The 25,452-nt window shown below is 34.5% G+C and overlaps 2 protein-coding genes across 2 annotated transcripts; both read left to right on the forward strand.

Moving 5' to 3' along the window:
- Positions 1–8,515: 8,515 nt before the first annotated feature.
- On the forward strand, positions 8,516–11,692 carry LOC127104612 (uncharacterized). The gene has a single exon (XM_051041790.1). It carries the CDS (start codon positions 8,516–8,518, stop codon positions 11,690–11,692), a length of 3,177 nt encoding a protein of 1,058 aa, XP_050897747.1.
- A 120-nt stretch (positions 11,693–11,812) lies between these two features.
- On the forward strand, positions 11,813–14,925 carry LOC127104613 (uncharacterized). The gene is made up of 10 exons (XM_051041791.1): positions 11,813–12,001; positions 12,103–12,366; positions 12,453–12,707; positions 12,800–13,201; positions 13,277–13,527; positions 13,601–13,768; positions 13,869–13,973; positions 14,070–14,136; positions 14,536–14,631; positions 14,722–14,925. Exons 1-10 carry the CDS (start codon positions 11,813–11,815, stop codon positions 14,875–14,877), a joined length of 1,953 nt encoding a protein of 650 aa, XP_050897748.1. The 3' UTR covers positions 14,878–14,925.
- The last annotated feature ends 10,527 nt before the right edge of the window (positions 14,926–25,452 follow it).

The following is a 25,452-nucleotide window of genomic DNA, read 5'->3' on the forward strand; positions in this document are numbered from 1 at the left end:
GATCTGACCAAATGGGTAGCAATCCAATAGACAAGTATGTCAATAGAAACCCAGAATTCCCTTGGATTCTTATAATCAAACAACACACAAATGCACAATTATATTATCTTGAAGAGCAAGGCATTAAATAAAGATGGCCTCATCCAAGCTTATCCATTTCATGATCTTCTTCAAAATAGCCTATGTGACAGATGAATTCCACAAGTCACAGGTTCAAAATAACAGCTTCACAATGATCATGTTGCAGATGAACTTAGAGAGGTCTTCAAAGATGCATCAGATGAATTTCAAATTTGCAAGCACTTGGTTATTTCAACAAGTTGGCATTGGCCAAGTCCATTAGCAAAGGAGGTTGCCTAGATTCTAAGTCCATTTGTCAAAGATCAAGCCAACAGTCCATTCAAAAGTTTTTTAGGGTTTTTGTTATTATTATGTACATTAATGGTCAAAGACCACACCAACAAGCAAAGTATACACAAACAAAATATATCACACAATATGGTCCAAATGGACAAAAATGAAAATTGCATTAACATAAACAATTAGAATGATATGAACAATGGCAAATGAAATAGAGTGCTAAAAGTAAATTGCATTAAAGTAAAAGATTGAAATTAAAAGTTAGTAGTTAGTAGGTTAAGAGTTAGTATTGTTTTGTTTTTGCTTTTCATTTCAAGATATTCTTTGGAGAACACTCAACCCACTTATCACAAGCATGGATCCTTGAACCAAAACATCTTCCAAAGGAAGGAAAGAAGGCCAAGTTTGCACACAATACCATGAAAGTGGGGAGACTTATAATCTCACTAACTAGAATGCTTATGCTTTTTATGTCACAAATTTAGCGCTATGTTAAGAAATCGTAATTAAACTTATATAGAAGTCACAACTATTTGAGGTCGGGCAATAGAATTTTGGTGTTAATGCATGTTAGAGACATAGTATAATGGACTATGCTTATGAAACATACCACACACAAAAAGAATATGCAAAAGGTGTGACCTAATCTCATCCATACTCATGTTAATTTTTCAATCAACTAGCATTAGGACTTTGAGATGTCATAGGCCAAATGGAGTGAATGAATGGAGAAGGGGAATAAGATGAAGTGGCAGGGGAAAGAATGAAATCACAAATTGGTCAAAGGAGGACTTTTACCAAATTAATATCATTCACTCATTTTGGGAGATGGAATGTACATTCCATCAATCCCCTAAATCCAATGATATTAATTTGACAAAGTCAAATCAACCTTGACCAAGGCCTAACAACAATAAGCAAACTCAAACAAGTCAATACAAGTGGTCAACAAAAATAATTGGCACTTATTCAGTTAAAAATAATAAAATAGTGCATTTAAATCAAATATTGTTTGTCCAATTCTAAAAATCTCATGAAAACACCAAAAAAATGGCCATTAGATTTGTCATATGTCAAACAAGGTCAAAGGACCTTGGAGAAAAAATTTCATAATTTTTGGATATTTAAAAATATTTTTAAACAATTAAAAACAAATGCAAAATCAGTTAATTCGTGAAAATATTAATAATGATCCAAAAATTATTTTTAATTCAGAATATGAAAGAGAAAAATATTTGAATTTTTTTGGTGAAAGTCCCATATTTTTTGGATCAATATTGAATTTAATATGAATTATTGAAAATAATGCAATTAAAATAAAAATTCAGAAAATAAAAAATACGTGGACCACTTGATCTCCCTCATTAATTGAGGTGGCAGATCAAATGGCCAGGAGCGTGCTATCCACTATAGACCTAAGTCAGCGCGTGGCAACTTTGGTAATCAAAATTAACGCTCAGGATTAGAACAAAAAGAATGGATCATGTGATTCAGAGCCTTGCCAACTCATCCCCGGAGCCAGAGCTCCGGTCATCTTCACCGGTGGGCCTCACCGGACTGGTCCACCATCAACCATCACCAAAATGAAAAACAAGGACATGATCTTAAAGAAAAAATTGCACTGAGCTCGAATCTAACCTCAATTCACTCTGACTCCAAGTATATTGAGAGATACATGGAGTTGAAATTTGAGGTACACGAACTGAGTTGCTTCGATTTGGCCTCAAAGCAACTCAATCTTCTTGCCTACATTGGTAGGACTTTAGGCAACCAAAGAATCAATAGAATTAAGCAAGAATTTGAGAGAATCAAAGAGTTCAAAATTTCTGGAAAATACCTTCAATGTAGGTCTGGATTCAATGGATCTTGATCTTGCTTGTGCTTGGTCTCACTCCACTTGCTTGCAGGAGAAGGATTGAATGGTTAAGAAGCTGTGGATTCCTGGAGAATTGAATTTCAAAACAGTGGAAATTCAATCTCAAACTCAAGAGAATTTTTCAGGCTTATCCTTTGCAAAGTGAGGGTTTGAAATGGGGGATCAAAGCTGGCGCCAATGTGTGTTCATTTCTGAGCAATTGAAGATCTATTTATAGCCAGAAGTAAGTGATAATTGCACCTTCAAATTCACTTTCCAATTTTGGCAAATGGTGATGCAAGTGTGCATGGGCGCGCACAGGCCCATGAAATGATTTTTTGAGGTCCACAAATGAATACCAGATGGTCTGAATTGAGCTTGGATTGCAAGGCAAGTGTGCATTGATGTTTGAAGTTTGATCCTTGCCAAGTGATATCACCCTGTTTAAGCCATGTGCAGCCTATGCATTTCTTGTCCAAAATGAGTGAATTTGAGCTCTTTGGAAAGGTGAGATCAAGAGGAACAACTTTCATGTTCAACACTTTTTCATTTGGAGTTTGGAACTTGGATTCATTTGAGGTGGAAGTTTGGAAAAATTTGACATATCAAAAATTTTCTAAGTGTCAAGCCATATGTCTCAATATTCCACCTTGCTTAACTTTTTATATGAGCTTCAAATTAGAAAAGTGTCTTCATAAAAGTTGTATCTCTCTCAAAGACCTTCAAAATGGTCACCAATTTCATATCATTTGGATTTGAAATGATAAAGTTATGCATTTTTGAAGTTTAGAAAAATTACTTGATCAATGGTATAGGCCAAAAGTGACCTATAATGTAACCTCATATCACATGCTCAAATAAGTTGAATTAGCTCCCATTAGAAACATAAACATTGAAGTAGACACTTTGAATTTGATTGTTCAACTTGGAAATCTTTCATCTCATAAAAATTGAGCAAGTTATGGCCTTGGGAATTTGACTTTCAAATTAGGATTTAGACAAAATGACCTATAATGTTTCAACAAAGAAAATGATTTTCCAAGAAAAACTAGCTCTAGGTCTCAACATGAAATTACATGAGGGTATGATCCCAATGCTAATGCTTTATGATGGAATTACATGAGGGATCTTAGGGTCAAAATTGGGGTCTTACATACTTTATTTAAATTTCTTGTCATGCTTTACTTTATTTAATTTCTTGCTATGCTTTACTTTATTTAATTTCTTGCCACACTTTACTTTTTTTAAATCTTGTCATTGTCTTTACTTTATTTAAATTTCTCTCAATTATCTTTATTACTCGTTTTAATTATTTTACACGCTTTACTGGTTCTTTACGCCTTACATTCTAAAAGAACTTTTCATCATGATCAATATGATTGTGTTTGTTTGTATTATCATGTCTGGCTAAAACTTTCAAAGGTTAGAATGTAAGGATCGCGGTTAAAGAGATGTTTCACATATTAAATCTGTAGAAATGCTTTAAAGGTTGTTTTGATTTTTAATTCATGTTTTGTGAAACAAACTTGTTTAGTTTTAACTACTCAAGGAGTGCGAAAGCACCCTGGCTTAGTTAACTAGGAATTTTTATCACATTAAGGAAAAACAATTTTTGAAACTGTTTTCGGACGCGTTGATAGATTTAAAATCAGGAAACTCCTTGGGTAAACTTTCCAAATCAAAATCACTTTTCAACTAAGTTTACGAGTCTTATTTCTTAAAAATAAGTTTACTACTTTAGCGTTTTGCGCACCTTTTATAAGTGACAATAAAAGGCCTTAATTTAAGGGTAAACTCCGTTCTGAATACGCGAAAGCGACAATTCCTGTTAATGGATTCTTTTCAAGAGTAGAAAATATTGCCCATAAGTAGTTCTATTTAGACAATCGAAACATCGTTTAACTGACGTGAAATACATTCAAACATGTCTTTATCTGCACTGTATTTATTATTTCCTTTATTTACTGTCATTTTGCGACATCAATATCTCTTTTATACCGCCTTAGATAAACATCATAACGATAGTAATCGATAGATTGACGATTTGGTCCTTGTGGATCGATATTCTTTTACATTACTCTGACGCGATTCGTGCACTTGCGAAAAAAGCGATCATCGGCTCCCTGCCTTATCCTTCTTTCCATCTTCATCCTAGGTGACCTGACACGGGCCGTGTCAACTCCCTGTCTTGGCTATTTCTTGTGCTTTATTTGCCTTCATCCTGACGGGGCTCGTGTTAGGTGACACGGGTGGCCGTGTTAGGCCTCCTATACTGAGAAATATCCTTTGCCGGAACCTTCCACTTTCTTGCATTGAATCCGTTGGATCTTCACTAGTACAAAAAGAATAATATAATTTGTAAATTTACACCCGTTTTACAAAAAACGGGTGTAAAAAGCAAATTCGGTGGCAGTTTTGTAAATAAAGTCTTATTTTGAATTTTAGTACGTAACAATAGACACCCTATTTTTAAATAACGGGTGTAAATTCAAATATTATTTATTATCAACTCTATATTACACCTGATATTCAAAAAAAGGGTGTAAATTTAAAAATAAAAATAAAATATTCGTGCCTTAAACAATAACTTTTATTATTCTTATTTGTTTAATCTTAAATTTTCTTAAAAAAATAATAAATTTTAATATTAATATATAACAATAGACACCCTATATTTAAAAATAGGGTGTATAATTATAACAATATAAATGACTAAATTTATATTAAACCCGTTATATTAAAATAGAGTGTAAATTTTGGAATATTAATATAACAATAGACACCCTATATTTAAAAATAGGGTGTATAATTATAACAATATAAATGACTAAATTTATATTAAACCCGTTATATTAAAATAGGGTGTAAATTTAGGAATCCCTAAGTACAATTTATCATTACCGCCTAAAATATAACCATGACTTCTCATGTTCCAAATTTCCTTTTCATTTCACATTTTAGAAACTTTTCATCATCGATGAAGTGCAAGAAATAGTGAAAAAGGAACAAAGAACGTGATTGCTCGGAAATCTTCACAACCCACAACGGCTTCATCATTCTTCTTTACCGTTTTCTATACTCTCTTTTACGCTGCTTTGGATATTAAAGTTGATTCATTCGTTGTTGTTCTTACTTTTCTTTGCTGGGTTTCTTCTAGTTTCATCGTTAATTCCATCAGTTACGAAAGCTACTTTGGATATTACGCTGCTTTGGACGATCTTTACGAAAGCTACTAGCAGCTGCTCAACGACTCATCGAAGAAGGTTTTTTCATCTCCATAGAAACATAACGCAACATCAACAACGGGTTATTGATTTGCAAGTTTGAGACAATCAGGTAAATCTTTTTCCCACTGCCTCTATAATATTTGAACACATGGTTGATTTTGAATGTTGTGTTAATTGTTTTGTGCATTGGTTGTGTTGATTGTTTTGTGCATTGGTTCTGTTTGGAATTAACATTGAAACAGTTTTTGTATATTTTCGTATGGTTCTATTATTCTGATCTCTTTCACAGATTGTGTAATGCTGAAACAGTTTGAGTATGTTTCAGCTTCTTGTTTGATTTTCATTTAAAATTGTAGTATCAATGTTATGATTGAACGTTTAGGGCATTTTCCGCGAGTTCCCAAGCCCAACGACAATTCCAAGATGGGATTTTCATTGGAATTTGCTGGCATGCTTAACAGAGCCTGCCTGTTCTTTTATATTAGGATTGTTGGATTTGTCGCAAGCCTGCTTAACAGAGCATGCCTGTTCTTTATGTTCATGAGTCTGCATATGGTAAGCTATTTGGTAAGCTATTTGGTCTATATTCAATCTTGAAATCGTACCCCAGAAATTTCTGTAACCACGTCTGTTGTTCAGAAGTTTGCAGTGATTGATCCATCAGGATTTTCATACTTCTTTGATCTGTTCTAGTAATAAACTTGTTTCCCAACAAGTTGTGTTTGAACTTGGCTAGTGCTTCTGTAATTGCCAATAGCTCTCTGATGTAGGCTGAATGTTTCTACATTCTAGGTGCTAATATTTTTGAAAAATAGGTTATAGGGTGTCCATTCTGAACCAACACTTCCCCCACTCAAATGCCCGATGCATCAGTCTCCAATATATGGTTATAAGAATTTTGGCAATGCCAACACGGGCTGCAATGGAATGGCATCAGTCTCCATTGCAAAACTTTCTCAATTATGCAGACACTATTATAGGTAACTATATTTTGTGGAGATGGATTTAAATAGCTTAAAGGATTAGCCAACTGAACAATTCTGATAAACAGTTATGAAGCGTCAATATGGATACAACCTTACCTAGTGGAGCAGTAACCAACCCCGTGAACGTCTAGGACATCCGAGCACCAGTGCCCAATACTTTCTTTGTAGGATTCTATTTTCCGTGCCAATCTATTTAAGCTCAATACTTTCTTTGTGTGGCATTTGCTTCTCTGTTGAAAGATGAAAACTACCTAGAAGTTATAGTAATTGTTTAATTGACTGCAATATGCTTTGATTCATACTGCGGTTGAACTTTCCTCTTCATCCATTATGAAATACTGATGCTTCAGAATTAAATTAAATTTACTTTTCAATCACCCAAACAACCAAGCTAGGGGTTGCCTTGTGTCTTTCCATATAGAACTGTTTCTTGGTAGGTTTTACACTCGCAGCCATAGTATTGCTCAGTTGTAGTTGACATCAGCTAAAATGTACATGCCTGATATGAAGCTAGAGTTTTATTGTTATAAGTTTGTAACCATTTTGATTTCCAGTAATGAGTTGATGAAACTTGAAATTTTAATCATGAAGTACTGCTTATAGCTTGTAAGTAGTTGTTTGGCAAATTGCTCTTTCATGAACTTTCTATTTCATAACCATGCTGTAGTGTTACTCTCTAAATTTGGTTAAAGTAGTATTATTCTGATAAGGAATACTATAATTGTGATGTTTCCACAAAGTCTGTCAGAATTGCGAACCAGATTGCTAAGTGCACCTGCTGCATTTGATTTGGTTTTGTCCTCCTCTGCTATTTGCAATAAATTTTCCAGATGAGGAATCGACCTCCTCAGCTCTTCATACAACACATCATTGTGGTAAGCCACATTTCCAATCTAAACTCAGGTACGGGACAGCGGATTAAAAGACATAGAAAAATTATAATTACAACACATACTCGATATAGGAAAGCATAAGGGTGATGGTATATGTTCTAAAAACAGGGAGGATATAGTAACCATTCTACATAAGTTGTTGAGTGTTAGTAACACACTAACTAGTTGCACAAGAATTTAACAAAGCAAAACACTATTGGCACTTTAATTTCTTTTTCTTTTTGTCGTTCTATCTTTTCTTTCATATCTTCTGCTATTATATTCGGGCATGCAACTACAGTTAGATACCTCACTTCCATTGCTATCATACGTAACTGCTTCATCGTTAATAAACTCATACTACAAAAGAAATTTTAAAAGACTTTCAAGAATGAATACAGGGAAAGTTAGAAGATGGGATGCATAATGAACCTCTCATGAATAAACTAATTAAAATGCCTTCACTCCAATGATATTGTTCTGGTCTGCATAATGAATCTCTCATGAATGAATACAGTGAAATACTTTACCTGCTTATATGAATTTGGGCCTTTGCCATGCCACATGAATTAAATATTCCTGCTGCACTTAAGGTCACTTCAGATGTAGTTATCCAGAAAAATTGCAGAATTTCAAGTGTACGTTAAATGAAAAATATTGTTCTAATTAAAATATGAACTCTATACCTTTCTGCCTTCAAAATTTGACAATGTAACATCATTGATGGAGAGCAACTGAGAAGCTGTTAGTGTCTGACTTTGAATGTATGCTGGTTTCCATGGAGGAAGAATATTCATAGTCTCACTATGAAGCATTAAAACTACCCAGATATTTTCTTCTGCTTCATTGCAGCAGCCTAGAAGTCTAACAAGGTCACCATGTTGAAACTTATAAATGACCTCCACTTCATTTAAAAGGGAAAGGTTTTTATTATCTTTTCAACCTTAAACAATAGTATTTAGTTTTCAGTTTGGAAATTAGAACCAAGTGTTTGTTATAATTCAGCGTTGTTCGCTAGTTTTGCTTCTGAGTTTGTAAAATTAGTTTGCTAACTGTGTTTTTAGTTGTCAATTTAGTTGTCACTAACTTAACACATTTATGATCAAAATTATGGTTTCCTCACAAGACTAGTTGTATTATTTATAAGAAACACTAGTTGTATTATACTTGTAAGTGCATCTTTTAACTACAATTCTTTTTGTTCTTTACATAGTTATGGATCGTAGTTGGATGCAAAAAAATCGCCTATCCGAAGAGTATAAGAAAGGAGTGTTAGAGTTTTTGAAATTTGCTGAAACTAATCTTCCTGAAAGTAATGGAAGATTTCACTGTCCTTGTGCTAAGTGTGTAAATATTGCACCTTTAGAGGCTCACATCGTATGGGAACACTTAGGAGTTAACGGGATTTGTCAAAATTATACAAAGTGGATATGGCATGGTGAATTGTCTGACGCGCCAAAGGCCTCTCCTAAAGAAGAGTTTGATGTAGAGATGGGTGATCGTCTAGAAGATATGATCCGTGATATTGGACAAGACTCTTTTCAACGGGCAAATATACATGATACTCTTTGCAATGACAGTAAAATCCCTTTGTATCCAAATTGTAAAAACTTCACACGACTGTCGGCTGTGCTAAGATTGTTCAATTTGAAGGCGATTAATAGTTGGACAGATAAAAGCTTCACACAATTGTTAGAGTTGTTGAAGGAAATGTTACCGGAAGAAAACATATTGCCGAACCGGGCCTATGAGGCAAAAAAGATATTATGTCCAATGGGTATAGAATATAAGAAAATACACGCATGCCCTAATGACTGCATATTGTATTGGAAAGATAATGAAGAGAAAGAAAAATGTCCCAAGTGCATGACATCACGCTATAAGAAGAAGAGTGATGATGAAGGTTGTGATGTGACCACAAAGGGTCCTCCAGCAAAGGTGTTATGGTACCTTCCAATTATTCCAAGGTTTAAGCGATTGTTTGGTAATTTAAATGATGCGAAGAATATTAGATGGCATGCAGAAGAAAGGAAGTGTGATGGAAAAATTCGGCATCCAGCCGACTCTTTGCAATGGAAGAAGGTTGATACTTTATTTCCAGACTTTGGCATTGAACCAAGAAACCTTAGGCTTGGACTTTCTACTGATGGAATGAATCCATATGGTAGTTTAAGTAGTAACCATAGTTCATGGCCCGTTCTCTTGATTATCTATAATTTATCTCCTTGGTTGTGCATGAAGAGGAAACATGTTATGTTATCTATGATGATTTCTGGACCAAAACAACCAGGAAATGACATAGATGTTTATCTAAGCCCGTTGATTGATGACTTAAGAAAGTTGTGGGATGAAGGAATTGATGTATTTGATAGTTTTTCAAATGAAACTTTCAAATTGCGGGCTATGTTATTTTGCACCATCAATGACTTTCCAGCTTATGGTAACTTGTCTGGTTATAAAGTTAAGGGGCATAAAGCATGCCCTATATGTGAAAAAGATACATGCTACCATCAATTAGAGAAAGGAAAAAAGACTGTTTACCTTGGACACCGAAGATTTCTTAATCATAATCACCCATATCGAAGATTGAAAAAGGCTTTTAATGGATATCAGGAGTATAAAGTTGCCCCAAAGGCCTTAACTGGAGAAGAAGTCTATCATCGGGTGAGGAACATAAGTGTTAGTTTTGGAAAAAAACAAAAAAAGATTACAAGTAATAATATATGGAAGAAGAGTTCAGTGTTCTTTGACCTTCCATATTGGTCCAGTCTTGATGTAAGACATTGTATTGATGTAATGCATGTGGAAAAAAATGTGTGTGATAGTGTAATCGGAACACTTCTTAATATTCAAGGTAAGACCAAAGATGGTTTAAATTCTCGTTTAGATATGGTTAAGATGAAAATAAGAGAGGAGTTAGCTCCTCAACCAAGAGGTAACAAAACCTATTTGCCACCGGCGTGTCATACATTGTCAAAAGAAGAGAAAAGAAAATTTTGCCAGTGTCTACAAGGTGTGAAAGTGCCAAATGGATACTCCTCAAATGTCAAAAGTCTCGTGTCAATACAAGATCTCAAACTAATTGGTTTAAAATCTCACGATTGCCACATTTTGATGCAACAACTACTACCTGTGGCTATTCGTGGCATCTTGCCAAAAAATGTCCGACATGCCATAACTAGATTGTGCTTATTCTTTAATGATATTTGTAACAAAGTGATTGACCCTGATAAATTGGACGAGATGGAAAACGAGTCAATTATTATCTTGTGTCAGTTGGAGATGTTTTTTCCTCCTTCATTTTTTGACATCATGGTTCACTTGATTGTTCATCTAGTTAGAGAGATTAGATTGTGTGGTCCTGTTTATTTAAGGTGGATGTATCCTTTTGAACGATACATGAAGATATTGAAAGGCTATGTGAAGAATTATTATCGTCCTGAAGCATCTATTGTTGAAAGGTACATCACAGAAGAAGCCATTGAATTTTGTACAGACTATTTGTCAGATGCAAAACCTGTAGGACTACCCAAGTCTCGTCATGATGGAAGATGTGACGGTAAGGGTACACGTCTAAAGGTTAAGCATATGGGCGAAGGGGAAGTTTTTCAAGCACATTTGTATATATTGAATAACACTGACGAGGTTCATCCATACTTGAGTACACATCAAACCATTGTCAAAGCTAAAAACCCTCGTATGACTGAAAAATGGGTGTTGAAAGAGCATAACAGAACATTCTCAAAATGGTTTAAAACCAAGATTATGAATGATGATAATGCTTCTGATACATTAAAGTTTCTAGCATACGAGCCTAGCTTTAATGTTTTATGTTGGAGTGGGTACGATATAAATAAGTTTTCTTTTTGTACAAAATCACAGGATGACAAGAGTACCATGCAAAATAGTGGGGTAATGATAACAGCTTCTTCAATGCACTTTTCTAGTTCAAAGGATAAAAACCCTGTCTTGGCATCCACAGCTTACTTTGGCGTTATAGAAGAGATATGGGAGCTCAATTATGTTAAGTTTAAAGTTCCTATTTTTAAATGTAAATGGGTTAATAGTAACAATGGTGTGCAAACTGATGAATTAGGATTTACATTGGTGGACCTTGATAAGGTAGGATATAAGGATGAACCTTTTATCATGGCAGCTCAAGCAGTACAAGTATTTTATGTAAAGGATCCCTCGAACACTAGGTGGTCTGTTGTCCTCCAAAGAAGAAACATGAATTATAGTGATGAAAATGAAGATTCAACTCTAGACATTGATCACAATACTTCTTTTTCAACACAAAGGCCTTATTTTAATGATGAAAATGAAGTTGATGATGTTTATGCCATTCGTTATGATCATCAAGAAGGGATTTTGGAGGATAATAACAAATAACCAAGAAAAACCATCTATATTTTACTAATAACTATATTTTAGTTAATAAATTGTTATTATGTTTATTATTCATTTTAATTTTAGTTTTGACTAATATTGTTTTCTCTCTAAACAGGAATTATGGATAAACCATCTAGCTCTTCACCAAAAAAAAAGAAGACTAGAGGTGTCACAGCATTGCTACGTTTCATTGCCAAACTTCCTGATGGTGAAAAATACCAAATTGATTTTGATCCTGATACCTTCCAACCCATTGGTCAGTATGCTGCAAAGTTTAAAAGTTATTTGTCATTCATTGCACGTAGCAAGGTTAGTATAAATGAAAAGCAATGGAAAAAGATAAGCGATAAGTTGAAGGACTTGATATGGGACGATATCACGGTATGAATTTTTAATTAATTATTTTAAAGTTATTATCTATAATTGCTTCAATTACTAACACTCCTTATGTTTTGAAGTGTAAGTTCACTTGCCCCACTGATAAAGAATTTAGGAAGCATTGGTTTGTTTATATGGGGGAACGATTGAAGCAATTTAAGACATTGCTCTCAAATGTCTATATATTTGGGAAAGGAGATAAGCATGGAAATACAACTCCATTTGAAAAGTATAAATTTATCAAAGAAGAAGATTGGGATTTGTTTGTCCAGACTCGACAAAAAGAAGATTTTCAAGTTAGTTAAATTTGTAGATTTATTTTTATGTTATCTAAATTGATTTGGTTTTTGACGTTTAGTTTAATGTGATTTATTTGTAATAGGAGAAAAGGCTAAAAGGAAAGACACATGCATCAAAGAATATCCACCCTCATATTTTGTCTCGTGGTGGTTATGAAAAACTTAGGGCCACCGTAATGGAAGAGAGGAGGAAAAAAGTGATTGAAGAGGCCAAAGGTGATGAAAGTTTGATGGTTGACCCTCCCGAACTAAAGCGATATGAGGCATGGTTGATGGCTCGACAGAAGCCATCGGGAAATTTTACATCTGAGGCAACAAACTTAGTAGCATCTAAGATTGTAAGTAATAAAAGATTTATTGATAAATTTAAATTTCATTCATAACTTAGTAATCATTTTACATCATTTTTATATGTATCTAAATGTTTTAGGGAGAGTTAGTGGAAAAAAATACACAAGGTACTATTGTCTTTGAAGGGCGTGACGATATCTTGACTGTTGCCCTTGGAATAAATGAACACCCTGGTCGGATCCGCACTGCTCCTAGGGGTGTGGGCTTTAAGAAATTCTATGGAAAAAGTTCACGCTCCACCTTAGGAGGTGTCTCTCAAGATGACCTTCTAGCCCACCTTCAAGCCTTGGAGCAAAAAATGAATATAGATTTCCAACATAAATTACAAAAACATCTCCAACAACAAAGAACAGAGCTCCAACAACAAATGCAAAAAGAGATGCAAGAGGAGAGAGCTCAAATCCAACAAGGAATGAAACTCCTACAACAGATGCAATTGGAGCTCCGCTCCGAGAGGCCTAAAGAGATGTTTATAAAAGAGGTATGCGTAACTGGATACAATTAATCTACTAAAAATTAGAAAAAAATTAATTTAATTAATGTTCACTTGATACAGCATGTAGAATCTGTGGGTACGAGCACTAACGGAAGTTGCTCAAAGGTTATGACTACTGAAGATTTAACTAAAAAAATGGATGCTTCTGAAGATTACCTCAAAAAGATTAACAATCTCAAGGAAAATTCATTCTCTCTAGATTTGGATCATGAAACAAGTGAACTCTCAGTTTTTATTGATAGGGTGGATCTTAATGAATTAACTTCCGGTATTAAATGGCTATCCACATCTATCTTGTCTTTATGGTGCACGTAAGTATCATATTCTATTGTTAGTTATTTTTTTATGTATCAAATATAATTAATATTTGTTTCAAAAATTTAGATATCTACATCGCATGTGTATCTCCAAGAATTTCAACAAACTATTTGGGTTTCTCGATCCAAATAGGATACTAGTTCACACAAAACCGGCCGAAGTTATTCAAACATACATACAAAATAAGTTGGATGGAGAGCCAAAAAAATGTTATTTAAGACCATTGCTAAATAGGTAAGTACATGTTTCCTTCAAGGTTTTATCGTTTTTCATATGTTATTTTGTAATATTTAAATTTTATTGATTCTAACACTTTTTTTTTGTAAATTTACAGCAATCACTGGCAATTGTTTGTCATTTGTCCTGAAGATAATATTATTTTTTGGTTTTGTTCATTAAACAGATCTCCTAAGAAAAATATTAAGGTCATATTGGAGGGGTAAGAAGCCTAAATAGAGAGATATCATTTATACTAAATTTTTGTACACATAGTCTTTATATTTATAACTTACTTCGTTGACAACTCTTTTATCAGAGCTCTAGAAGGTTATCATTTATTAAGAGGTATTAAGAAGAAGAAGCCTAATTGGAAGAATATTATGGTAAGATTTGTTTTACTATATTGTCGTTTCTTGGAATACTGGTGTGTTGGCTTGATTTTTTAGTTCTTGAAAGATACCATTTATAAAGAGGTATTAAATGCCCATATATCTTGATTATTTATATTATTATAAATGAGATAAAGAAAAAGAAAATTCCGATTTTATAATTGCAAGTGATATATTTGTAAGTTATCATTATAAACATGTAGTATATTTATTACTGAATTGCACTTATGGTGATAAAATTAGAGTTGTACATGCTCTGAACCAACTAAAATTGTATGTGTTTCTATGTCGAGTGAAGAAAGTTAGTGTTGGTACAAATTTTGTGAAAAAGGAAAAAAGTTTGTGATGTTGTTGTTTTTGGTGGCTTTAATGTAACTAGGAGTTTATATGCAGGGGCATCAACAAGATAACGGATGGGCATGTGGATATTATGTCATGAAAAATATGTTTGACATTATTGATGCTTGTATTGTTGAAAGATTCAATGAGGTATTTTATATTACATATATTTAATGAAAAACATGTAAATTATTGTTTTAACATGTAGTTGTTTAATTTATTATATGTTTGAACTTGCAGATATTCACAGACACCTCATCATATGAAAAAGAGTCAATTGATCACATCCGACAACTTTGGGCTCAATTCTTTTTGCAAAAGGTTGAAGAGCAAGAGAACCAGGAAAAGAAAGATTTAATGACAAAACAGAAGCGATTAAAAAAAACTTATATATAGATATATTTTTGTTCCATGAATGATTTATTGGTACAAGTTACATGAACAAAGTGGTTGAATTTTTTTCTTACATGAATACAATTTTTGTTGATGTATGACTTGGTGCAAGATTCTAAAGATTAGAGAAATGTTTGTTTTGGTTATTTTTGTTTTTTATTGAATATCCACGAATATATAAAAATATTTGGTTTAATGAAATTTCAAATAAAATATTTTTAAAAAAATTGAGATATTTTACACCCTTCATACACAAAATAGGGTGTAAATGTGTTAAAATTAAATGTAATTATAAGATATTTTACATTTGATATATCAAAAATAGGGTGTAAATATTTGTCATTTTACACCCGTTTGAATTATAATAGGGTGTAAATTCGTTTAACTTCAATGTATGTAGGTGACAATTTACACCCGTTTTATATTAAATAGGGTGTAAATGTCCTAAAATTCAATGTATATATCTACCAATTACACCTTTTTTTATCTAAAACAGGGTGTAATAGGTGACAATTTACACCCGTTTTATATTAAATAGGGTGTAAATGTCTTAAAATTTAATGTATATATCTACCAATTACACCCTTTTTTTAAATCTAAAATAGGGTGTAATATATTCTCTTTTTACACCCGTTTTAAAACGGGTGTAAATTCTTCATACATATCTCACCCTTTGAATTTACACCCTATCATAACGGGTGTAATATGTATAAAAAACGGGTGTAAAATCTTCTTTCCGCACTAGTGCTTCTACATAGACCTAGAGGGTATAAATACAAACAACCAAAGCATAAAATCCCGATATCACAAAATCAAACTAAAAATTGATAAAACGCTAAAATAACTTATGGAAATGAAAACTACTTAAAAGGTACCATAATGCGCACCAAGTATTCCATAATCCTTGGTTTCTTGTCGAATAAGTAATGAAAACATAGTGAAAATGGTGACCGATCATAATCCCAAACTTAGCTCATTGCTTGTCATCAAGTAATGTTCTACACGACAAAGTGTATCACTTCCCAAAACTGAATTCTTACCATAATACTGCTGAGATCTTTCGCCAACGCCTTCATCCTCACTTTCATAGTCCCTGCTTTTCCTAATTAATTTTCCGCCGCACTTCCATATTGACGTACTGCTTTACCTGTCAGCTTATATCACACTCTCATTGTAGAAATAAATTCATGACCATCAAGCTATGGATAAACTTGACGTCAATAAAACCAGAGTCGTCACCGCGCTTTTATTGTTTCCAAAGGAAAATGGAAAGGTACAAACAAAGCCCAAATATAAGAAGTTTTCAAATCAAAACTAATAAAATGCCAGAGATTACAGGTAAGGGGGTTGGTTACACAGAGGGAAGGTGTTAGCACCCAAAGTCTCCTAGGTACTCCTAGGGAGCCCTTTTTTGATGTGTATATGTGTTTTTGGTATAAAATGATGTTTTCAATAAATAGAGTGTGGGGATGAGAAAAGAATTCAATAATTATACTTTTGTGTTTGACAAGACCTTCAGACTTGTGCCTACGTACCAACATAAAAATGAGGGATCAAAATCTCGCAGTTCGTGGTATCAATTTCAAAGTGAGTTGATTGCTTTAAACAAATATTTAAATTTTAAAGAGGCACAAAGGGCCTAAAAGAGTTTGCATGAGTGTTAATTCTATTTGTCTTTTGAAATTTTTAAGTCAATATGGTTAAGTTCATATACAAGTTTGATTAAGAAAAGGGTGTAAAATGTAATGGCGTAGGGCCAAGGTTTCTAATTTGCAATTAAAAAGTCAAAGTTAGAAATCAAAAGCAAAGAATATTTTGAAAAGGGGGAGAAATTTGAAATTTAAAAAATGGGAGGAGATAAAGATACTAATCCTAAGCATAAAATTTAAAAGTTAAGAGTTGAAAAGATCTGACCAATGGGATGCAATCCAATAGACAAGAATGTCATATAGAAACCCACTTTTCCTTTGGACTTTAGAATCAAGCAATATCAATAAACAAGTAGAAAGATGAAGAGAAATGCATCAAATAAAGATAGCCATATCTAAGCTAGCAACTTCATAGTCTTCTTTTTTAATCTTCCCATGTATCAGATGACATACTCCTTGAATGACTCAGAATAAGGCATTAGATTCAGGTTCAAAGTAACATTTGCATCAAGACCATGTAGTAAATGAACTCAAGTGGATCTTAATATTTGTATCAGATGAAAGCTCAAATCATAATCACTTGGTTTCAGAAATATTGGCATTGGCCGAGTCCTTTTGCATATGGAATGTTGCCTAATTCTAAATCCAAAGCTCAGATCAAATCCAACAGTCCACACAAACATTTTTTAGGGGTTTTTTGTTGTTTATTAAGTATTTTAAGGTCCTAAGACCACAAACACAAACAAGGTACACAAACAAATATATACAATCATAATATATGGCTCAAGTGAGCAAAGTAAAAATGGCATAACAAAAAAAAACAAGTTAAATGATATGTAAAATGGCAAATCAAATTATAATCGACTTGAATTTAAATTGCATAAAGTAAATGACTTGAAATTAAAAGCAAGAATAATGAAAGTTAGTCAAGTGTTATTTGATTAGATGTTAGTGGGATTTTTCTTTTCAGTTGATTAAGTTATTCTTTGGATAACACTCAACCCTCTATTCACAAGCATGGATCCTTGAACCAAGACATCTTCCAAAGGAAGGAAAAAAGGTCATGTTTCCACACAATACCATGAAAGGGGGAAGACTTACAATCTCACTTACTAGAATGCTATGCATTTTGGGTCAAAATTTAGCGCTACATTAAGCAATCATAATTGGACTTATGTAGAAGTCACAACTATCTGAGGCCGGGCAATAATTTTTTTTTTGTTAATGCATGTTAGAGATATGGTATAATGAACCATGCTCCTAAAACATACCACACACAAAAAATGAAAATGATCAAAGGATGGACCTAATCTTATCCATACTTATATTGGTTCATCTAACATGAAGTTATTGATGAACCAATTAGCCTTAGGATATTGAGACTTCATTGGTCAATGAGAGGAATGGGATAAAATGGGATTGAAGATGAAGAGGGAGAGGAGATGAGACAAACACAAATTGGTCATGGGAGGAATTTTATCAAATTAAAATCATTCGTTCATTTTAGGAGATGAAATGTACAATTCATGAATCCCCTAAATCCAATGAGTTTAATCCAACAAAAGTCAAATCAACCTTGGCCAAGGCCCAAACACATAGTCAAACTTCATAAGTCATTAAAAATGGCTCAACATAATTTCTACACCATTAATCAATTAAAAATCAAATTAAAATGCATTTAAATTAAATTATGTTTGATCAAAAACCTAAAACCTCTTCGAAACACCAAATAAATGGCCAAGAGATTTATCATAAGTCAAATAAGGTCAAAGGACCTTGGACAAAAAATTTCATAATTTTTGAAAAGTCAAAAGTATTTTAAAACAATTAAAAATATGCACAAGCACAATAAATCATGAAAAATATCAAAATTAATCCAAAAAATATTTTTAATTTAGAAAATGAAAGAGGAAAGTATTTGAAATTTTTTCTGAAAGTTCCATATTTTTTGGATTAAAAATGAAAATAACATGAATTAATTAAAAATAAGCAATTAAATGAAATATTCAGAAATTCAAAAAAAGGAGAGCCGTCTGATCTCTCTCATTAATTGAGGTGGCATATCAGATGGATGGAAACCTGCGTTCCACATGCGCTTCAGTCAACTATCCCACACACGTGGTAATCAAAAGCAACGCACGAGATTAGAACAATTCAGTTGGATCATATGGCTGAGATGCATGACAATAAATCACTGGAGCTAGGGCTCCGGTCTTCTTCTCTGGTGGACCTCTCCGGACTGGTCCTCCATCAACCATCACCAAAATGAAAAAGCAAGACATGGATTTAAAGGAAAAATGCTCAAGAGCTCGAATCTGGCCTCAATTTTGTCCAATTCCAAGTATATAAAAAGATACAAGGATTTGAATTTTGAGGATCATAAACTGAGTGGCTTCGATTTGACCTCAAAGAAACTCAATCTTCTTGCCTACATTGATAGGACTTCAGACAACCAAAAATCAACAAGAATGGTGGAGAATTGAGGGAGAATCGAAGAGATGAAAATTCTGAAAAATCACCTTCAATGGAGCTTCAGATTGGCACGATCTTGCTTTCAATTATGCTTGGCCTTGCTTCAGATGATTGATGGAAGTGAAATGGATCAAGGAGAGGGATGGACTCTTGGAGTTTCAATCTCAAAACAAATGGAGAATTGAAACTCGATTTTCAAAGAAAATCCTCAAGTTTATCCTTCAATGGTGAGGGTTTATGGTTGCAGGTTCAAATCTTAGGCATGAGGTCCTTAATTATGAGCAATGAGGGTCTTATTTATAGGCCATGAGATTGATTTTCACACACTTCCAATTTTGGCAAAATTTGAAATTCTCCCTTACATGGATGCATGGGCGCGCTCTAGGCCCATGAGATGTTGTGATATGATCCAGAATGCAATGTGAATCATGCTGAAATCATGTTAGAAGTCCATGCAAATGTGTATGAAAAATGGAAGTCAAAATTATCCAAATGGTCTTTTAACTTACACTCATGCGCAAGTCCCTCATACTTTGCCCAAATGAGATCATTTTGGACTTTTTGGAAAGGTGAGATCAAAGGGAACAACTTTCATGTTGAACACTTTTTAAGTTTAAGCTTGGATCATGATGAATATTTAGGTGGAAGTTGGGGAAATCAAACATATTTGAAAATTTTCTAAGTCCCATGTCAAATGTTCACTTCTTCCACCTTGAATAACTTTTTCTATGGACTTCAAATGAGAAAGGTTCCTTCATCAAAGTTGTAGATATTTAAAACCTCTTAAATTGGGTTACAAATTTGGCCTCATTTGGGTTTTGAATGAAGGAGTTATGCATTTTAGAAGTTGAGGAAAATCACTTGTTCAATGGTATTGGTCCAAAATGACCTATAATGTTTCCTCTTGGCACACGGATTTGCAAGTTGAATTCGCACTTCCTACAAACATCAAAGTTGAAGTATACATCTTGAATTTGATTAGGGAATTTTAATGGATTTTATCTCATAAAAATTGAGCAAGTTATTGTCTTGGGAAGTTGACCTCTAAACTAGGGTTCAGACAAAATGACCTATAATCCTTCACCATAAAAAATGACTTTCCAAGAAAAACTAGATATAGACTTCAACATGAAAGTTGTTTGGAATGTGATTTAGAGTAACTTTGCAATTGGAATCATTTTCATATGACAAAACATGTTGGAGATAGGGTCCAGGGAACCCCAGTTTTGACCAGTTGACTTTCTCTGGTCAACCACCATAAACCAACTTGCTAGCTTGACATTATCTCGACTTTTGGGGCTCATGGAGGATTATATATACATAAGATTATGTAATTTGAATTATACCTTAAAATATTCGATCAATTATTGAAGAAACTTGTTAAAGAAGTCACACAAGATACCCAGATGAATTAGGGTTTCCATGTCAAACCAACTCCAAACTCTTGATGATTTCTTGATCAAAATAACATGTGAAGAACATGGGGATCCATATATGATACTTAGAGCCAACTTGAACCATTTCTTGATTGAGCTCCTTGCATTGAGGTTCTCAAACCCTAGATATACGCTTGATAGAGCATATGTGAGCACACACACTACCTACAAAAGCAACAAAGTATACATTGAAATATTTTTGGTATTTTGGTTAGTAAATAATGAAAAACAAAGTATGATACAATCAAATGTGCTTAGTGATCTCTCCCAATGCAAGCCCAATGAATGAGGGGTAAGGAGGATGCCATGTTGTGATCCCAATGTCAATGCATATGATGAGATAGCATGAGGGGTCTTAGGGTCAAAATTGGGGTCTTATAGCTGCCCCTATTTAAGGATGTTCTAGCTGAGGAGATAAAGGTTAAAATCTTCGTATCGACTCAGTAGAATGGACTTAAAAAACAACATATAGAAACAAATTTTGGTCCCTAAGAGACCTCATGATGCATATGATATGAATGCTAAAAATAATCTTTGTGGGGATAATGTTGCCATAAAGGAAAAGAATCTAGAGAGACTGAAAGTCCACAGGAGTATAATGCATTCCATAAGGAAAACTCACTAGGGAGACAGAGACTCTGGGGGATAAAAGGTTGTGCGTAGGCCAGGCCAGGACTTAAAACTGTTGGGGGACACGAGGGATTCCATGAAAATAAATTAATGGAAAGACTTAGTCGGGGATAAAAGGGAAAATCTTTAGGGGGAACAGGTAAATCAAAACAAAGATGAAATGCCTGAACCGAACAGGAAATGGAGATTTCACTGATGAAATACGCACTCGAACTCAACTAGGGAAGAAAAGGTCTTCGACACAAGAGTAACAGAAGTATATTATCCACTACCGGCTACTGGGTAAGGAGATAACATAATCTGACAGAGAGGATATCTGTTACCGGTTAGGGTAAACATATCGAGGATGACTCGCTGAGGGAAAAAGGGGGTGTATTCTTTACCAGTTACTTGGTAAAAATAACCAGCTGGGGAAAAGCCAAATAGGGTTTACAACTACCGGTTACTGGGCAGAAGACCTCAAGAAAGGGAATATCCGTCACTAGTTAAAGTCAACATATCAAGGATAGACTCAAAAGGAAGAATATCCGTCATCAGTTGAGATGAACATATCAAGGATATACTACCAGGAAAAAGTATGAATTACATCTATCAGTTATTGGATAGAATACCGAAAAGAGAATATCCGTCATTGGTTAAGATGAACATATCAAGGATAGACTCCGAGGGGAGAAATAGGAATTATATATATCAGTTACTGGATAGAAAACCAAAAAGAGAATATCCGTCACCGATTAAGATGAACATATCGAGGATAAACTCCACAAAGGGGAAGCAGGATTTACATCTATCGGTTACTGGGCAGAAGACCGCAAATTAGAGGAAACCCGTCATCGGTTAGGATGAACATATCAAGGATTAGCCCTCTAGGGAATCAAATAGGGATTACAACTACCTTTTTACTTGGCAGAAAACTAGAACGAGAATATTCGTCATTGGTTAACATGAACATATCGAGGATGGACTCAAAAGGGAAAGAATATCCGTCATCGGTTAGGATGAACATATCAAGGATAGACTTCCTGGGGAAACGTGAAAACAAATATGTTGGGGAGAAATAAGAGGAAGTAGATTACTTTTACCGGGTATTGGGCAAAAGTACAGTACTTACAAATTGAGAAGAATATTCCCAGTTACTTGGTAATAGACTCTTAGGGGACCAAAAGCGTCTATCTAGGTAAGAGCTAGAAAGAAAAGGTCGGTCAAAGACTCAACCCAATGAGGATATAACTCAGGGGGAGTGGTTCCATCCAAACAATCAACTAGGGAGGAAGTTGAAATAATAATCATCCACGAGGAAATAACTCAGTGGGGAATGAGAAAGATTAAATTCTTTCTACTTAAGGGGTTGACACTCTACAATTGAAAGAGGACAGACACACCGAATCTGCACGGGGAAAAAGGATACCACCATAGCAGAGGATCAGAAACAGGATAAATAAAAAAAATGCCATAATAATACAAACGATGAAATCTATGAATGTATATGCATATATATATGATGATTATGCTGACAAAACAATCACGAAGGATACGAATGTCACTAATATGAATCATCAATACCACACTCCGCCAATCTCAACAGGAGGGAAGCAACAACTAGACAAAGAGATGAGTCGTGAATCATTCTTCTCAAAGGCTCGACCCTGGCTAGGGGAAAGAGGACAAATTTGATGGGGATCTGCATCATCAACTATGCGGGGAATGTTAGGTCAACACCATATCAAATGGGAGACAACCTTGCAGAGGACCAAAAATATTTCTCAAGAATCAGTGCTAACAGGGATCAGGCATAAATTCTGCTGACGACCTGAGGGGAGTAACAATCTGTGCTGAATCTTTGCAAATCGCTGAGACAACGTGCCTACAACTCGAGGGAGGCAATTACAAACTTTGGCTGAGGAAACCAAAAAAACTCGGATGGAGATGTTGAGTTGCCGTTCGGAAAGATATGACCAAACCAGCTGCTTGGGAAAAACCAACCATGTTTCGCTTTTTAGCACTTACCTGTTCTCAGACTGCTGTTGATTTTCCTTAAATGAAATCGATTGCTCTTAAAAAGTAATTGCTTTTATTATTTAAGAAAAACATGATTTTTAATTTTTAAATTCAATTTCAAAATGATCATCATAAAATTTAATTTAATTTAGCTGAAATATATAAGAGTAGAAACAATTGGATAAAAGGCTCAACTTTATTTAATAGAATGGTAGTCTGTAAATGAAAAGACTCCATAGATCTTTACAAAATTTGAAAAATGGTAATTTACATGGAAAGGGGCTACATTGAATACAATGATCACTGATCCTTCTACCAACTTTGATATCCATTATGCTTTTGGCTTCGGTTGAAGATGACGAATCAGAACCCAATGATGTGCTCAAGAATGTCTTCAAAACTAAAGAACAACAGGATGCAATTACTTGCCATAATCCATAATTTTTGCATAAATTGCCCCGAGGTGGGGTACTCAATTTATCGGGATAGATTTTCTGTTTTATGTCTCTAACTTTTGCATGGATCACCCTTTCGAGTTTTCATTCCATCGAGACGCTCATTTTTCCTAAGTCGCCCTTTCGGGTTTTCAACTTAGCGAGTTGTTCTTTTCTTTTTCTAGGCGAAGTATTTCTTGACTGCATCGACATTCATAGGACGTGTGAACTCTTCACCATCCATAGTTGTAAGAATCAAAGCACGACCTGAAAAGGCTTTCTTAACAATATATGAGCCTTCATAATTAGGAGTCCATTTTCCCCTAGTATCTGGTTTGAAAGATAAAATCTTCTTGAGCACAAGGTCACCTTCTCTGAACACACGAGGTATGACCTTCTTATCAAAAACTTTCTTCATTCTCTGCTAATATAACTAACCATGACACATGGCAGTCAACCTCTTCTCTTTAATTAAATTCAGCTGGTCATACCTGGTCTGACACCATTCAGCTTCTATCAACTTGGCTTCCATCAAGACACGCAATGATGGGATCTCTACCTCTACTGTGAGTACAAATTCCATTCCATAAACAAGTGAGAAAGGGGTTTCCCCTGTTGAAGTGCGGATGGATGTACGGTACCCATGCAAAGCATATGGGAGCATCTCATGCTAGTCTTTATACATCACAACCATTTTCTGAATAATCTTCTTGATATTCTTGTTTGCAGATTCAACAACCCCATTCATCTTAGGTCTGTAGGGAGAAGAATTATGATGTGCAATCTTGAAGTCTTTGCAAAGAGCTTCCACCATATTATTATTCAAGTTCAACCCATTATCAGTAATGATCTTACTTGGCACACCATAACAGCATATAATCTGATTCCTGATAAACCTCACAACAACTTGCTTGGTTACATTTGCATATGATGCCGCTTCAACCCACTTTGTAAAGTTGTCAATAGCCACCAAAATGAAACGATGTTCGTTCGATGCTTTGGGCTCAATCATGCCAATTATATCAATTCCCCACATGGAGAAGGGACATGGGGAGGAAATGACATCAACAGTGTCGGAGGAACATGAATCTTATTTGCATATATTTGACACTTATGGCATTTCTTCGCAAACTTGCAACAGTCAGATTCCATTGTCAGCCAATAGTAACCTGCTCTCAACATCTTTTTAGCATAACATGTCCATTGGAATGAGTACCAAAGTAACCTTCATGGACTTTAGTCATCAACAGGTTTGCTTCTTGTCTATCCACGCATCTGAGCAGAACCATATCAAAGTTTCTCTTGTACAGCACATCACCATTCAGGTGGAAGTTTCCAGCTAATCCTCTTAAAGTCCTTTTATCTTTCAAAGATTCCCCATGAGGGTAAATCTGAATTTGGAGAAAACACATGATATCAAAATACCACGGCTTTTCATCTTTGATCTCTTAAACAACAAACACATGAGTTGGCCTATCAAGACGCATCACAGTCAAATTAGGAACTTCATTCCAGAATTTTACCTCAATCATTGAAGCCAACGTTGCAAGAGCATCTGCCATTCGGTTTTCATCTCGAGGGATATGATGAAACTCAACCTTTGTAAAGAAATTAGAAATCCTCCTCACATATCCTCTATATGGTATCAAATTGGGTTGATTTGTCTCTCATTCACCTCTGATTTGATTCAGAACCAAAGCTAAATCTCCATAGACGTCAAGATATTTGATTCCTGAGATCAATGGCCTCTTCAAGCCCCATAATGCAAGCTTCATACTAAGCCATATTATTTGTACACTTGGAAGTTAATCTAGTTGTAAACGGAAAGTGAGTACCTTGAGGAGTAATAATTACTTCCCCAATACCATTACCATACTGATTAATAGCTCCATCAAATACCATGCCCCAACGGGAACCAGGTTCTTGGTCTTCTTCAAGCAATGGTTCATCACAATCTTT

Source organism: Lathyrus oleraceus, chromosome 7 (genome assembly GCF_024323335.1).
Source record: "Lathyrus oleraceus cultivar Zhongwan6 chromosome 7, CAAS_Psat_ZW6_1.0, whole genome shotgun sequence".
NCBI lineage: Eukaryota > Viridiplantae > Streptophyta > Magnoliopsida > Fabales > Fabaceae > Lathyrus > Lathyrus oleraceus.

Bases quoted from the DNA above. Each gene is read 5' to 3' on its own strand.
- LOC127104612 (XM_051041790.1), top strand. From the start codon at position 8,516: ATGGATCGTAGTTGGATGCAAAAAAATCGCCTATCCGAAGAGTATAAG.
- LOC127104613 (XM_051041791.1), top strand. From the start codon at position 11,813: ATGGATAAACCATCTAGCTCTTCACCAAAAAAAAAGAAGACTAGAGGT. The intron at 12,708-12,799 runs GTAAGTAATAAA...TAAATGTTTTAG, and splicing joins ACTTAGTAGCATCTAAGATT to GGAGAGTTAGTGGAAAAAAA. The intron at 13,202-13,276 runs GTATGCGTAACT...CACTTGATACAG, and splicing joins AAGAGATGTTTATAAAAGAG to CATGTAGAATCTGTGGGTAC.